General features: G+C 38.4%; 1 protein-coding gene across 1 annotated transcript in view; it reads right to left on the bottom strand.

Moving 5' to 3' along the window:
* Positions 1-15,551: 15,551 nt before the first annotated feature.
* SLC17A6 (solute carrier family 17 member 6) overlaps positions 15,552-17,677 on the bottom strand; it is a 41,745-nt gene continuing 39,619 nt past the window's right edge. The window contains exon 12 of the mRNA XM_043580824.1: positions 15,552-17,612. Coding sequence (XP_043436759.1) covers positions 17,280-17,612 — 333 coding nt within the window. The 3' untranslated portion in view covers positions 15,552-17,279. The remainder of the gene's footprint in view (positions 17,613-17,677) is intronic.

Here is a 17,677-nt window from a genome sequence, read left to right as displayed (position 1 = left end):
CATATCAAAAATGAACAAATTTAAAAAAAATTTTTTTTAACGTTAATTTATTTTTGAGACAGAGACAGAGAGAGCATGAATGGGGGAGGGGCAGAGAGAGAGGGAGACACCGAATCCAAAGCAGGCTCCAGGCTCCGAGCCATCAGCCCAGAGCCCGATGCTGGGCTCGAACCCATGGACCGCGAGATCATGACCTGAGCTGAAGTAGGACGCTCAACCGACTGAGCCACCCAGGCGCCCCAAAAATGAACACATTTTTATAAATAAAAGCATCCTAATTGAGCAACTCAGTAAACTGAAAGAGTAAATCAAAAGAGGAAGAGTACTGGAACAAGTCTGTTGTAGAGAAGATAGTTCCAAACTTGTTCAGTAGTTAATTCCAAGATGATTGAGTATCTGCTATGGTATCCTTGTAAGTACAGCCAGGTAAGCTTCATCAGTTAAAACACAGAGATATTCCTAAAGTACCAACATAGCCACTTATATTTTTGTAGACAGATTAGGTTTTCTGTCTCAGGTTACAAAAAAATCTTTAATAGAATGTTCCAGCTCAACCTGAGCAGAGGTTTAGTGTGGACTTGGCAAGAAGATCAGTTACCAATTGCCCAGGTGAAAAGCAGTGATTCCCCAGAGAAATATGTGGAAAGGCAAAATGGATTCTCCATTGCCATCAACTTACTTCTTAGATACATTCTTGGGTCATGGGCCTAGAAAGGGTTTTCTTCTTACATGGATTACCAGTTGAATGGGAACAGGTGATAGCTTACTTAAAATCTCGCTAATATTACCCCTTAGATTGTTTAAACCTTGATAGAGAAATTGTCATATTACTTTCTGATGACACAAGGAATGGGAATTTATACTTTTGTGGTAGAACATTTCTTGGTTCTTGGAAAAATATACCAATGGGTCATGTACTTATGCAAGTGCTTTGAGGAAATTTTGTTTAATGTTTATTTATTTATTTTGAGAGAGAGAGAAAGTGCACATGAGCAGGGGCGGGGCAGAGAAAGTAGAGAGAGAGAAATCCCAAGTGGGTTCCACACTGTCAGTGCGGGCCTGACACAGGGCTTGATCTCACCAATCATGAGATCATCACCTGAGCCCAAATCAGCTCAACCAACTGAGCCACCCAGGTGCCCTAAGTGGGCTTTATAGAAATTACAATCAGATATAGAGGTGTCTCAGAAGTTGTGGGATTAAGGTGCTAAACTGCCTGATGTGCTAACATGAATGTTTGTTAATGACAGGCATAGTTACATCTCTGAATGTGATGTTTCCTTAGAGACAATCTAATTTTCAAGTATGGATTTAGAAGGATGTGTTTTGAAAATATCTCATGGCATCATACGTTCTTCCTTTGGACTATGGTGTCACAAGAGAACAACATTTGTCAACATCACCAACAATTTCCATGTTGTAAAATCTAAGCATCAATTTCTGTTTTTCTTTAAACAATTCAACAGCATTTAACACAGTGGTCACTCCTTACTTCCTGAAATACTCTTCTCTTCTGAATTCTGCATCAACTAGAAGGCCTTATATTGCATTACTCAATGTTACAAAATCTGGCTTAAAAACGAAGAGGGATTGATTGGCTTATACAAATGTGAAAAGTTCAGAGGTAGCACAGGGTGGTTTCAGGTAGAGTTTAGTCCAGGTTCTGGCTCCATTTATATATAGTTCTTTCAGCTCCGCCCTTCTCCAAGAGTCAGCTTCATCCATAGCTGTGCTCTTTATGTTTATATGACAGCTTCTGGCCACATCTAGGGTTAATAGCTTCCCATTTATACCCAGGAAGAATGGATAGCTTTGCTTTAACTATGGAAAAATAAAAACCCATGTTTCATATTGATTGGAACAGACTAGAATGGAATCTTATAGTCAAAATAATGTCATGCGCTACTTGACTTAAGCCACAGCAACTAACCCAATTACTGAGTCAAGGGGAGTGAGATTATCCTGACAGATCATTACTAACTGGGGCACTTTCTACAGGTGGGGAGACACTCCCACCCAAATTCTACAACTACAGCACCATGAAAAAAGGGTGAAATTGATGACGGTTAATTAGATACAAGGTTACTCAAATACAATTTTGGTGAGATAGCCTCCTGTTGTTTCACACAAATCTATCTTAGTGTTCATTCCTGGCTCCCTTCCCCTATCCAAGCTGTAAATATTGGATGCTCCAGAACTTGACCCTGGACCTTATTCTCTTCTCTATACCCTCTCCCTGGCTGATGTCTCTTTCTCTCATAATTTTAAATATTATCTATTGGTTAAGGACTCCCAAATTTATATCTCTAACCCTGACCGCACCTTAAACTTTAGTTTCATTTTCCCAACTATTTTATACAACACCTGCACTTGAATGTCAAATAAGTATTCATATTTAGCATATCCAAAATAGAATTATTCATTTCTCCACTTTAAACTTTTTCTATCTTCTGCCTATTCTGTTAACTCAAGGTAGTTAATAGCACTATGAACTACCCCAATGCAAAATATCTCATCCCTAATCCCCTAACCTCGTAATCCAATCCATCAGAAAATTTATCAGCTTTGTCTTCAGAATATTTTGCAACTTTGACAGCTTCTCATCATATTCATGGCTACTATCCTAGTCCAAGCCCCACTGTCTATTAACTGGATACTACAGTAACCTAACTGGTCTCTTGCTTCTATTCATGCTTTCCCTATAATTTATCCTCCACAAAGACACCTCAGACCTTATTCTGAAATTTAAGGCATATCATGACACTGCTCACTTAAAAACTTATAATGAGTTTACCACAGCACTTATGAAAAATTCATACGGGTTTTGATTCCCCATCTACTCCTCCAGCTACATATCATCTATGCTCCACATTTCCCATTAAACCCCAGAAACATTGGCCAAGCTTGTTCCCATGAGCTCTTCCTTCAACCTGAAGTACACTTCCTCCAGATATTTGCATACCTTGCTGCTTCTTACTTCCAGAGCCAAACTCAAATATCGCCACCCCCCCATAGTGAATATGGTTAGTGCTTACCCATAGCCCCATTGTTATGCTGATGCACCCATCCCTAGCTGTTGGGTGCATTGGTTATTAACAGTTCACAGCTGCCACCTTTTCCAAAGAATTACCTTCAGCCCTGTAGCTTAAGAGGTATGCTCCACTCACGAGGGGAGTAATGGAGACAGTGACTGACAGGGGAGATACAAAAGGCCAGCCCTCTTGCTTCAAGGTGGTACCAATTGTGTGGTGTAACTCATGTTCTAAAGTCCTTGGTGGGACTAGGCTTAAGGGCCCTGCATCTGAGACCACATCCCTGATTTGCTTTCTTTCTCTGGCCTCTTTTTCCCCTAGTTCCCCTCCTCGTAAGAATACACATTCAATAAATTACTAACGAATCCTCATCTCAGCTCTGCTTCTAAGAAATTCTATGTAAGGTTCCGCCTCAGAGAGACTTTCTTGACAACGAGCTGTAAGGTAGAACTATACCCTTCCACATTTGCTATCCCATTAGTCTCTTTTATTTTTCCCTAACACATTCCATTCTGAAATTACTTATTTGTTTACTTTTAAAAATCTGTCTTCTAGACATATCATAAACTGCATGACAAACATGCATATGCTTAGAACAGTACCTGCCTGTGCCTGGTCACACAGTCAGTATTGGTGGAATGAATGGAATGCAGGCTTTAATGGTTAAGGAGGAAAATGCTTATTTCTGTCTGCACTTACATTTCTTAAGGCGGGTCTCTGAGGGGGGTAGACGCTTAGGAGCATAACCACAGATAAAGGAGGAAAGGTGATATATGCGACTAGGACATAGGCTAAGAGCATGTCAGGGAGTTATTCCTAGATCTTGCCAGGAAGTCAAGTCTGTAATGAGTGTGAGGAATCCTATAAGAGAAGCTTGAGGAATTCCCAAGTCACACAGCCTCTAAAACCGTTAGCCCGGAGGCACCAGGGTGGCTCAGTCATTGAGCGACTGACTTTAGCTCAGGTCATGATCTCACAATTCATGAGTTTGAGCTCTGCACTGAGGTCTATGCTGTCAGCACACAGCCCACTTCAGATCCTCTTTCCCCCCTCTTTGCCCCGCAACCCCCCCATGCGTGCGCTCATGTGCTCTCTCTCTCTCTCTGTTTCTCTTTCTCTCTCTCTCTCTCTCTCTCTCTCTCTCCCTCTCGCTCTGGCTCTCTCTCTCAAAAATAAAAATAAACATAAAAAAAAAAAAAAGCAAAAGCCTGCCAGCCTGGAGAAGCCTAAGGGCCAAATTGGCCTGGAGACATTCTGTTTAGTTCACATTGTTTGTTAATTTGACATTATATCTGCCGGTATTTAAAAACAAAATTCCAGGGCACCTGGGTGGCTCTCTTGGTTGAATGTCTGACTTCGGCTCAGATCATGTTCTCAGGGTTTGTGAGTTTGAGCCCCATATGGGGCTCATTGCTGTCAGTGTGGAGCCTGCTTTGGATCCACTGTCCCCTCCTCTCTTTGCCCCTTCCTTGCTTGCACTCTCTCTCAAAAATAAATAAAACATTTAAAGTAAAAAAAAAAAAAAAAAAACCAAAATTCTCTGATGCCACATAAATATCTCCATTTTCTACCTCTTGGAAAAATTCCACCATTTCCACGTGGCCATAACCAACTGGAACTGAGGGGCTGCTGCCCCTTTCTGCTGGGGTGTGAATTTTCTGTGTTACCACATCCCCCATCCCCACTAGCCTTCCTTCCTTTGTGTATTATGCTTGAACCCTGTAGGCCTTTGAATTATGATCCTAAATAGTGACCAGTTGAACATCTTCTATTATTCTGGATCTTTTTTTGGATCAAACTTTGTAGAATCTTCAGCTTGTCTTGAGCTGTTGTAACTAAAGGAAAGACTGGAGTGGTAAAGGGGCAACGGGTCTGAGTGGAAGGAACCACTGAGACTGAAATGCAGCTAGAATTCTGTGCCAACAACGTACCCTGACAACTGAAAGGAAGATGTCCCATTCAGATCTTCCTCTTTGTAATTCATTGGCAAAGAGCAGGCCACAGGTAGAAGTTATGGCTTGAGAGAGTAATACTCAGGGTAGCATTGTGATAGCAGGAAGAGCCCCAGGAAACTCCAGGGGTAACATTTCAGCAACTCACGGGTAGATCAGTTCTCTGGCACCAAATTCAGCAGAAGTCCAGTAAGTGACTCACATGGATAAGGGCAGCCCAAGGGACGCTTGCCAAAAAGGATAGTTCGACATCAAAGCCAGGAGTGACACTTCAGGTTTAACTGCTGTGTGATCTCATTAGAACCCAGAGCAACCTAAAGGGATTCTGGTTTTATTTGATTTTCAGGCAACTTTTCATTTGCACATACTCTGCAGATCTCGAAGTGAGATATATACAATTGAATCTTGAATATTTACTCCAAATAACAGCTCTACCTTCTGCAGTGACTGACGTTGACATTGAATTGAATAGATCCACTGAATTTTCTGAGTAATGTTAAGTATTGCCTGAGATGAACTGCCAAGTGGAAAAAAATCAGACTCACGAATGATTTGGGATACCAGTCACACAGCCAAGTACACTTGTTTTATGCCCTTGTCTCCAGTGCTCATTTTATTTCTTGCCCTTTGATCTAAGACTTCTGCCATCTGATTCTTGAGGGGATCGACAACGTGTCTTATCAGACTGACTCCTTGTCAACAGAATGGCCGTGCACTGTCTCTGTGATGTCTTCCTCATTGTCCAGGATGCATGTTTACTCTCCCACTTCTGGTCATGTTAGAAAATCACATTCTTGTACATCTTGGAGAGAATGAGGGCAACCAATGCCCACAATAAGCCAAGTATTGGAATATTTTGTAAGACTTTTATTATCCATACTAAAGGGAAGAAATGGAGAGATTATTAACAAGAGCTGCTTTGTGGTCCCTAATTGAACAAGCTCTGATAAACTAAGAGACTTTTAGGTTCTCTTAAGCCCAGAGGGATGTTGTTATAGCTTGAATTATGTTCCCTCCCATAATTATGTCCCCCACAGGTTAATCCTAACCCTGAGGACTTTATTTGAGATCAGGTCTTTATAGGTATATAAATGATGTGACGTTATTTGAGATCAGGTCTTTATAGGTATAACTAGTTGAGTGAAGATAATGTCATACTAAACTAGGAAGTGTCCTTAATCCAATACAACTGGTAGCTTTATAAAAAGAATGCCATGTGAAGAGACAAACAGACTCACGGGAGAAGAATGTCATGTGAAGATTAAAGTTATTCTGCCATAAACCAAGAAACTAACCCAAACTAGGAGAGAGGCCTGGAACAGATCATTTCCTAGCAACTTTAGCAAGAGAATGGCCTCACTGACACTTTGATTTCACATTTCTGATCTCCAGAACTATGATACAATAAATTTTTGTTGTTCTAAGCCATCCACCTTGTGATACTTTATCATGACACCCTAGGAAACCAACACGGAGATGTTTTGAGTTTCTCTCCACTCTATTCTGTATTAGGTGAGAGGCATAGCTTGGGGACTGTGGGAAAACATGAAGCGAATAAAACAGGGGTCCTTCCTTCAGTAAGTTTGCTGGGGAAGCACAAATAATAAAACAATAATAATAAAGGTTACCTGAAAATAAAAGTAACTTGTCAGTGAGCAAAACAAAACATGGCATACCAGCCTTCCGGAGCCATTCCTTTCCTTTTCTATGCCCCTTTCTCCTCATCCCACACAGGATCTTCATGGGGTCACGTGGCTGCTCCTGCCCACCCCCATCCAAGAATGTCCCTATTGAACCTACTCTGCCTAGAGAGCAGCTTTTCCCAGGATTCACTTTACTTGGGCCTATCCCACCCAGAAACGGGTGCCATGATATATCTGACTTAGTACTAGTCCTGGGTTCTAGCCCAACATTCAACAAATCAAAGACTACCTCTGAGTCTTCATTTTTTGTTATTTGAAAAACATGAAAAAAATGACCCTTCTCATAGCACTAGAGTGAGAATCAAATTTAGGGAGAATGACTAAAGGCATTTAAAAAAAATTTTTTTAATGTTTATTTATTATTGAGAAACAGAGACAGAGCATGAGCAGGGGAGGGGCAGAGAGAAGGGGAGATCCAGAGTCTGAAGCAGGCTCCAGGCTCTGAGCTGTCAGCACAAAGCCTGATGCGGGGCTTGAACTCACAAACCACGAGATCATGACCTGAGCTGAAGTCAGATACTTAACCGACTGAGCCACCCAGGTGCCCCGACTAAAGGCATTTTGAAAACCTATAATATATCATAAAATATTCAGAGTTGCCAATATGTTTACATGCAGTTAAATACTTCCCTTTTACTGTGAGCCTTTTGCATAGCTGCCACCTTCCCTGAAATGGAGAAACTTGAAATCCTTTCATTTGCTTAGCACTTTATTAAGATTTACAAACTCCACAAATCAAATCATCTGATTAAATTTCTGCCACAATTTGGGGTGCCTGATTGGCTCAGTTGGTTGACTGTCAGACCTTTGGTTTCAACTCAGGGCATGATCTCACGGTTCATGGGTTTGAGCCCCACATTGGGCTCTGTGCTGTTAGCACGGAGTCTGCTTGTGATTCTCTGTCTCCCTCTCTCTCTGTCCCTGACATACTTATGCTCTCTCTCTCTCTATTTCTCTCTCTGTCTCTCTCAAAAATAAATAAATAAACATTTTAAAAAAATTACCACAATTTAGTGAGCTCTGCATTTTTATGCCCATTTTGAAGATAAGGATACTGAGCTCAGAGAAACGAAATTGTTTTCTCCTAAGTGGTTGGAAATATGGTGTGAAGCCAACTCCAGCATTGCTTTTGGCAACTCCTAGTAAGGGTGATATTTTGGATCACCCATTCCTTTCTATGTTTTCAAAAATAAATTCTTAAGGCAGGCAACTATAATGTCCACCATTACTGATGAAGAACTAGGATTTTGACCTTAAAAGCCCTCTGGTTACACTTCCATTTTTTATTTATGTTTCCAGACATATCATAAAAGAACCATGCTCTGTCAAGAAAAAAAATTAAGGAATACAATGATAAAAAAGCACCAAAAATTATGGAGTATGGTCAAAGATTAACTGGAATCTACCATTTGGATGAGCCTGTTGCTCCTTGAGTTGAGTGCATTCATTTCCTTGAAAAAAGAGACCAACTTGGGGTTTCTTCTGAAACAAATATGCTCCTAGATATGAGAGAGAAGACAAAGCAAAATTGGAGACACTTTGTCTTGTCCTTGTGTATAACCTTGAGATCCAGACAGGATTTTTAAAGGGAAGAAAGAAAAAGAGAGAAGTATTATTTCATAAATAATGTGCTTGGTTCTTTCTGTCTAGAGTTGTGAAAGCCAGGGACAAGTGGATCACTCTGCCTTGGACTCATTATGCAAGGTGCGGAAAGCATGAATCATGTATTTGTCGATATATTTTGATTATCCACATCCTGTTCTTGGGTTGTGAGTGGGTGTATATGCAATGAAGGAAACAAGCTTTTATCTTAACATCTGGAAAGACACTACGATCCCCAGAGTACATCATCTTCCCCACACCATGTCTGCCTTGGCACTCTTGTACCAGCCCCTCCCCTCTCCTATGCAACATCCTGTAAGACAGAAATGCTCATCTCAGGCTCCACTAAAAATTATTTCAAATACAAAATAGCATCTGAACAATATAGTCTAGCACCAAAGACACTGCACAACCAGCCTAATCATCCTGTCTAGTCTCATATCTCTTCCTAAGCACACTTGATATTATATTCTCACCACCTTCTGGCTCTTTCAAACACAACACAGTAGTAACACCTCCGTGATCTGCCAGTGATGGGTCCTCTGCTGCTATGCCTTTCCTCCACTTAGAACGTGGGCAAACATCTATTCTGCTTTCAAAGTCTAGTTCAATATCTTCTCTCTGTCTCAGACTTCCCTTCTGAAAAGAAGAATTGATTTAATGAGGAGGATAATATTCTGGTTGCATTTCAACTATGACCATGCATTCTCCCATTGATTATTTGTTGAGTTCATAATGTGTATGTTAGGCCTTGGATATAGTATGGAGAGCAAAAGATATGCCTCATAGAATTCACAGTTTAGTGGGAAAAATATGTTAATGTTATAGTTATAAACAAACAAATAAATGCCTAATTACAAATTGTGATAAATCATATGTAAAAGTGAAATTATACAGTGGTGTACCTATGTCAGGAATGATCGTAAATATTGACTGATATGCAGAATTTGCTACCCAAATGCAAGAGGTTCTACATACACGAAGTTCTTTCTTTTTTCTTTTTTTCTTTTTTTTTTGTTCTGATAACATTCTTTCTACAGTTATTTCTATTTCTATTTGTCTTCTCTTCTAAACCATGAGCTTCTCAAGAGCAGACAATATGCCTAATTCATTTTTCTGTCTCTATAGTTTAGTAATAGGTCTGCACATAGCTTAATAGACGTTGAATGAAGTAATGAATGAGCTAATACTGTAACTCTTGAAAAAATGTTTTAGTATGATAGATTTAAGCTTAGCTGATTCATATTTCTTCCTTTTAAACTTTTAGTTCATTATTTTGAGAGAGAGAGAGAAAGAGAGAGAGCACACACACAAGCAGGGGAGGGGCAGAGAGATAGGAAAAGAGAGGATCCCAAGCAAATTCCACGCTGCCAGCACAGAGCCCAATGTGGGGCTCAAACCCATGAACTGTGAGATCAGACCTGAGCTGAAGTCAAGAAGAGCTGGACATTTAACTGACTGAGCCATCCAGGTGCCCCACATTTCTATATATTAAATACATCTAACTTGTTCTGTGTGTATACTCATCGACATTTAGGTAGTTTGAGAAAATGTTCTTCCACCCATAGACTAGGTCAAGTCCTCCATTTGAACTTCTCAAAGCACCTATCCATCTCTTTCATAGTATCTGTCACAACCATAATTGATTTTTCTGTTCATTTCTTTATTATCTGTCACCTCCATGTTTTAAGAGTTCCATGAAGGCAGGATCCTTTTAGCTCTTTTCCCCACCATATTTCTAGTACCTGCCACATAATACATTCTCAATAAATATTTATTGCTTGACACACTGCCTAACTTCCTGAGTGAAAGAGTGGTTCTTAATTAGCTCAAAAGCTCTGTTGTGAATCCTAAGATGTAGGCTAACATTACCTTCTGTTAATGACTAGCTTAAATTAAATCCTAAGTTTTGTAAGAGTCAGGAAGAGAGTAGCATCACAGAAAGAAGCCCACCAGGATGAAGCGAACCTCCAGTAACCATCAGGATTTTAAAAATGTCAGATAAGAATATAGACAGAAAGATAAACTTTAGTCTTACATGTAATGGGGTTCTGAGAACAATTACACTTCTTTAAGTTGACTTGAAAAACTCAGCTATATGTCAGTGAGAATAAAGTCAGAAAACTTCAGAGCTTCAGAGCCAGGAGGATCTTTGGAAACCATCAAGGCTAACCAATTCCTTTATTTTGGCAGATTTAGGAGTTCAATCCAGATAATTCTCATTTTTATACTATCCCATTGCAACTGGAATTGAGAATTAATATTCCTTTAGATTAATGGTGATATACTAATTTCTACTCTGCATTCAAGAAGATAGGTACACCCCCCCCCAAAGCCCTTTTTTAATCTTTGAGAAGCAGTCCAATAGATTCTGAGGAGATCTGCTAGAAAGAAGGCTTTCATCTGTGACATTTATTCTCATGCACAGTTTTGTTGGCTTTGTACCCAAGAACTTCATTTGGATTCATAAACCTATTCACAAATGTGTATAATTCTACCTTTATCTTGACTTTATAAAATAAAATCATTCCCCGAAAGCTGTTGCATTAAATGCTATTTTGAAAGCTGTCAAATGCTCTGGAATATTATGACAATATCTTCACTGGAAGCCCAGAGATTTAAAAACAAACAAACAAACAAACAAACAAACAAAAACTTGGAGAGAAATAAGACTTGTGTTCTCTCGGGAAAATATCTTTTCTGGTTTGCTTATTTTGTATTTTACAATGCAGAAAATTGTCTGAAAAATATAATAAAAAGTCATATATAAATTCCCAGAATAAACAAATATTGGAATTTTATTATATTCGCTTCAGATCATCTTTGCAAGTTAAAAAATGACAATTTGAAATTTCTCTTATGTTTTTCCCAAATCTATTCTCCTCCTTCCTTTTCAGGTGTAACCACGATGAATACTTTTATGTGCTTCCTTCCTGTCCATGTCTTTATCCTCTTACTACACAGTATATCATCTGATAACTGTATATTATAATTTACATAAATAGCATCCTACAGTGCCTATTATCTGCACTTGTTTTCTGTCACATAAAATCTATAAGCTAGAAATAGAAAAATAATTTAGGTAATCACCCTGAGCCATTTCGTTTTGGTAAAGATAAAAATATCTGAAGATAGTTTCCAAACTGAGGTCATACTTGAAGAATTAACACCTTGCATTTCCTTAGCACAATGGGGAAAAGTGCAAACAAAATGACCCTTGTTAAAAACTAGAGTGCAAGATGCTGTGCTACATGCTTTATATGGTATTTTATGTCATCACAATCCCAGTTACAAGTTAGGGATTAGAGTGGCATATTATTGGTGAAAAAACAACAACAACTGAGCCTCAGAGAAATTAAGTCACTTCCCCAAATCATACAGCTATTTAGAAGCAATCAACTGTAGCGATCATGAGTACAGGATCTAGAGCCAGATGGCTTGCTCTCATGTTGTTAACTTTACTCCATTAGTTGTATGACCTTGGATAAGTTACTTCACTTCTCTGTGCCTACATCCTCTCATTTACAAAACAGAGTTGACAACAATATCTACCACAAAGGGTTATTTGGAAGATTAAATGAGTTATGTACGCATATATGAAACCCCAAGATAGTGTCTGGAATTTTATAAGCCCCATATAAATGATTCCTAGTATTAATACCATCATCATCATCATCAGATCCCTTACTCACATCCTCCTTTAAAATGTAATCAAAGGTAATAACACCTAAACAAACAAACAATGAAAAACAGAAACTAAATGAAAATGAGGAATGAAGATAAAAACAGCACTGAGTCAAACAGCATGTCTCTCAGCTTCTGGAGAAGGAGACAAAGAAAAGGAGACATGGTGGAGCTCCATGTCTTTTCATTTCTAATTGCCCACAGTGCACTAATGCATAGGGAAAGCATTCCTCAAACTCTTGGAAATGCAAGGATCTTCATCTAATGCATATTGAGCAAAGTAATAAAACGTGTCCTCCAATGTGATTTAACAAAACTGGAGAGGTTTCTTCATTTTGTTTGCTCTTGGTGAAATCTGAGGGTTTCATTCAACAAAAGTGGCTGACTTTGGACAAGGGACAGGGTAATAAGTCCAGATTATGCAGCTTTTAGCTGCCTGGCTATATTCATGGGAGAAGCTTGGAGAAGCTTGAGCATTTTAAGGGACTGTATTGCACAGAGCCACCTTCACAAATAAAGTGTTTCTGACAGCAGCTGAATGAAAATTCAGGTTTGAGGTCTTGCATGAGGATGGAGAGCAAAGGATAAAAAAACAACCCTGCTCATTATATCACCACAGTAAGAATGAAATCTCAATCGTCATTATTTGTCATTAGGACTGACAAGGCAGTATGTGGATGCAGGGGGAACAAATGGAAAGAGAAAATGTACAGGTCATTAGAAACCCAGGGGAGGAAAACAAACAGAAAGAAATGTGAAGGAGAACAGGAAAATGAACATAAGAAGTTCAACCCATCCGTCTCTTCTCCTGCGGAGACTCAGACCCCGGAGATGGTTGATGTGGATCTTCCTGCACAGCCTGGACCCCATGCAGCGTGGAGATCTCTAAGGCTGAGAATAGCTTCCTCACCTGAAACTTAAAAAAAAAATTGACATGGTGCCAGGGTTGGTGGCTCAGTTGGTTAAGCATCCAACTTTGGCTCAGGTCATGATCTCAGGGTTCACGGGTTCGAGCCCCGTGTCAGACTCTGTGCAGACAGTTTAGAGCCTGGAGCCTGCTGCAGATTCTGTGTCTCCCCCTTGTGCTGCCCCTCCCCTGCTCTCATTCTCTCTCTCTCTCAAAAATAAATAAACATATTTTAAAATGTTTAAAAAAATGTCATGGGGAGCACCTTGAAGGCAGCCCACCTTTGGGAACTTGGGGGATTAAGAAAATATTCTCTCAGCAAAGTCCTGGTGTGCAACAGCCTTTCCTCTCACCTCTGTGTGGCCTGTCTGGGCATCCGGGTGTGCTGCAGACACTTCAGTGAGGAGATTGGACTTAAGGATCCATGAGAGCAGGGGCTGATTTCTCACCACGCTATGGACAGTGACTTGCACAGTGTAGGTGCTAATAAACCTTTGTTAAATGAATACGTAAGTTAGTAAATGAGCCACAGAAAAGCCAATTGTCAGGAGCACTGTCTGTAAACAAACACGGGAATAATAAGCTACAGATAGTAATTTAAATATCCATCATGGTTATAGAGGTTATAAGTGTGTATATGTGACTTTGCATTTCCCCAAATCATCCACACAAGCAGAAAGATGAAGGGAAAAAAAGATGTAAAATTAAAATTTTCATAAATAAGATACTGGTTACGTAGACTAAATATGGCTCATGTTATGTAACAGAATATTAGACTCTAAAACTCTGTTGTTCAAATAGAAGACTATGCATGCAATATTGTTCAGTGGAAAAACTGGTTTGCAACGATAGATCAAGTATGACTTCAAATTCGAAAATTGCAAAACCTTTTTGTCCATTTTTCTTATAAAAATTCCAGAAATGTTAACAGTGCTTATCTCTGGATAGTGAGATTATCAGTTATCTTCACTTCCATTGTTTTCAATACTGTCCTTTACCTAATGAAGCTCCCTTCCCTTATACTACATTTATAATCAGACGAGTAATAAAGTGATTTAAAGATAAAAATAAATCACTATTTTGCTGTGGCCAAATAGTCTGTATCTCGTTCTAATACTGCCTAGGGAATCTATAGGAAGTTAATTATGCTGTCTTACACCTGGTTCCCCTACTTGGAAAATACAAATACTAACACTGATATGTGGCCTTTCAATTTTGCAAGGCAGATAGATGTATAGATGAAATGGGGTAACACATAAGAAAGCATTTTGCAAATTACAACATACCTGAAACATATAACACTCCACATGGGGATAGCCATTGGGATGAGGAGGAAAAGGGGAGAATGAAGAGAAAGGGAAGAGGTAAAAGCACATGAGGGTGGCCCGTGGTAATATCTGGAGACAATAGAACGCTTCTCTTACAGAACTGTAAGCTTTTGTATTACAGAATTGGGGAAATTATAGACTGTTAGGTCCAAGACACTTTCATTCCTGCCAAAGATATGCAAAGATGGCATGTCAGGCTCCATAAAAATTAGTCTGGGTGTCTGGGTGTCTGGCTGTTGTTTCTTTGTGCAGAGGATTTCAGGAAGAGACAATACATTCCTTCACTTCACACACACACACACACACACACTGAGCTTATGTAAGTCGTGGATATGGGGTAGTGGTTGAACTGATAAATATTCTCCAGTTAATTTCTTAAATTAAGTCCTGGCTAAAAAAGAAGATAAAAATAAAAACAAAGCACAGCTTACTGTGCTACTTCTTTCCACACCCACAACATGCTCTGTGTCCCTTGATCCAGTCAGTTTCATGTATTGACCCTCAATGTCATCATTAAACAAGGAGTGTTAACTAAATCATCCCAGAAGTCCTGTTGAGTAGTAAAGTTCTATGACTCTAAGATCCCAGTGCTATATAATTATGGTCTTCCCCTTCCACACATCAGTAACATTGGGAATCAGAGCAAAATGATCACTTTTCCAGTAACACAGACATTCCACTGGCCGCTACCTTGATAAATCTCTCTCACCGCTTGCTGGTTTGGCTGACACATTATACCCTATGATGCTGTTACTCTGTTTTACCTTGGGAAACTTATTTAACCTTTACAAGCTTCAGTTTCTTCCTTTGTAATCTGGGAATAAAAGGAGTAACTACTGTGGGTCATTGTGGAGTTTTGTGAGATACTTTATGTAGAATGGTTAGGACAGTGTCCAGCACAACCAACAAATGCAATCCAAATTGTATAGTATCCTTGACGTGACAACTTTTAAATTTTGTCCTAAAAAGGTTTAAGCTTAGCACACATGTTATGAGAAGTCCATCACTGAAAGATAGAGTTTGACTCAGAGACCTATTCCTTGATGTAAAACTCTGTCTAGGGAACCACATCCCATACAATCTAAAGAATGCCATGTTTTTCCATTAAATCTCAAGTAGCTAAAAAGATTATTATTCTTGAGCCTAGATTTGGCTTCATTGGAGCACACAACAGTTAAATTTGCATTAATGTTACAAACTAAATAAAATAAACCCAAATTAATGTATTGTATTTTTACAAAAGGATAAATAGAGCATTTTATTAACTTTTTTTTTTTTTGCAGCAACAAAATGATAGTCCATATCTTTTCACTCAACACAACAAAAGCCATGATCACATTACATCACTTTGAGACACAAAGCAAAGGATGTTTTTATTTTCTCAAGGTTCAGGGATGGTTTGCATCTTTAAAACAAATGTTATGTTTTCTATTTGCAGTAGCAGGATTTCCAGTCACTAGCACAGTACAATGAACCAATGAACAGATCAAATATCCAGAATAGACAATTAAATACACCAATCATATTTTGCATTGAATTGGGAAATGTGTTATTATCATTTAGAACATTATAAAGAGGTCTGATGTCAACTTTTTGAAAGAAAAAAAATCATTCCAACCACCCAGACAGCTACCACAAGCAAAATGAAGATAATATACAGACAGGAAATTGTATGCATTGCACTTATTGCTTGGAACACAAATGTTGCAATTCCTGTTGAGTTATATTAAGAAATGACAAGCAAAATGCCTCTGCCCCCATCTAAAATTCTATGACTCTATGAAAGTAGAAATTGCAGTCCCCTAACCCAACATGAGGTGTATGCTATTTTTGGTTTTTTGTGAAGATTGTTTATTATGTTTTTGTGTATGGATATGTATAAGATATACAGATATATATATAGATATAATTTTTAATATAATTTATTGTCCTATATATTTAAGACAAAGATCTTTTAAATGGGACTTTAAATAATAAAATTGTCTACTTACAGTATCTCTATTAAGTTTATCTTTTCATATTATATATAGCTCTGTGGCACAAGGTTAATATAGTATTTCATTATTAAGGAAGAAGAATATCTAAACCATTTTCTATTTCTTTTGTTGTTAATATTGCATTTTAAGGGATATATCTCCGTAGTAAATTTCTTATTAGATTCTTTATGGCATGTGTATCTTTTTTTTTCTAATGCAAGTTACAACCAGTACAAAGTTGTAATAAAAAATACATTAAAGTCTATTTACTTTTTATATTTTTTTGCAAAAAAGTTATGTGATATGCTACATGAAACGTCAGATTTTGTTGAAGTGTGAAGTGTTTTATACTGTTAGGTAAATGAATGGAAGAACATGAAGCATACCCCCCCACTTTACAAGTTCTCTTTCACAGATATAAGTATATGCGCACAAGCATTTCATATAAAACACTGCAAGATATTTCTTTTCAGAACCAACAAAATATTCCACATTATGTAATAACAATAATTATTTAGTACACCTTGCTAGTTGCTAGCCCACAATATTCTTCTCTAATTGAGAGATATATCAACTCTATAATTTATATTCAATAAATGTTGCCAACACCTGATGCAGCCAACATGACATCTTTAGTTTTCTTAACAGGACTTCTGCATGATACCTTGCAATACAGTGTAACAAATATATAAGTGCATTTTGCATGATCAAGTAGCTTTGGCTTCCTAACCTTTGTAGGATGGGATGTGCCAACTGTTTTAGTTGTGCTTTATTAAATGGTGATGAGTTTTAGCTCACATGAATCCAAAGAGTAACTACTTGCTTCTACAATTTTGACCAGTCAACCATTAAATCACAAACGCAAAAATGGATGACCTGAATGGAAATGATGGCATTTCACAACTTCTACAGATTGCACTTGATGGAAACTTCATAAGTTTTTTCTTTGTTTGTTTGTTTTTTTTGATTCGTTTTTATAGCAAGAGTTGCCTGGTTGATATGTTTATGTGTTTACATCACTTTTTTTTTTAATTTTTGTGCAATCACAATTAATGTAATCACAAACACTAAAAATAAATCCAGCAATTAGCTTTGTTATGAATAATCATCTCGGTCCTTATAGGTGTATGAGTCTTGTACTTCTTGTACGAATTCCTCTTTCTTTTCCCAACCATTTGGCCAACCTCCATTGGCCTGTGTTGTGGCACCATAAGACTTGGTGGTACCATAATTTATATAATTTTGAGTAATGTCCCCTGTCTCTTCATCAAGCTCATCTTCATGGATAAATCCACATTTTTCTTCACTTGTTTCTTCAGGGTCTGCCCAGGGTTGCTTCTCTCCTGAGGCAAATATTGCGTAAAATATAACTCCGCCATAGTGGACCAGGGCAGCAATCAGGAAAACATACTGCCACTCTTCACGTGACTGTAGTGACAAAAATTGGCATTGTGAGAACAAACTCCCTGTGTTTACAAAAGCATAACATCTTC

This window comes from Prionailurus bengalensis, chromosome D1 (genome assembly GCF_016509475.1).
Source record: "Prionailurus bengalensis isolate Pbe53 chromosome D1, Fcat_Pben_1.1_paternal_pri, whole genome shotgun sequence".
NCBI classification, from domain to species: Eukaryota; Metazoa; Chordata; class Mammalia; order Carnivora; family Felidae; genus Prionailurus; species Prionailurus bengalensis.
Note: the sequence above shows the minus strand (reverse complement) of the source record. Positions and strands in the feature narration are given on the sequence as shown.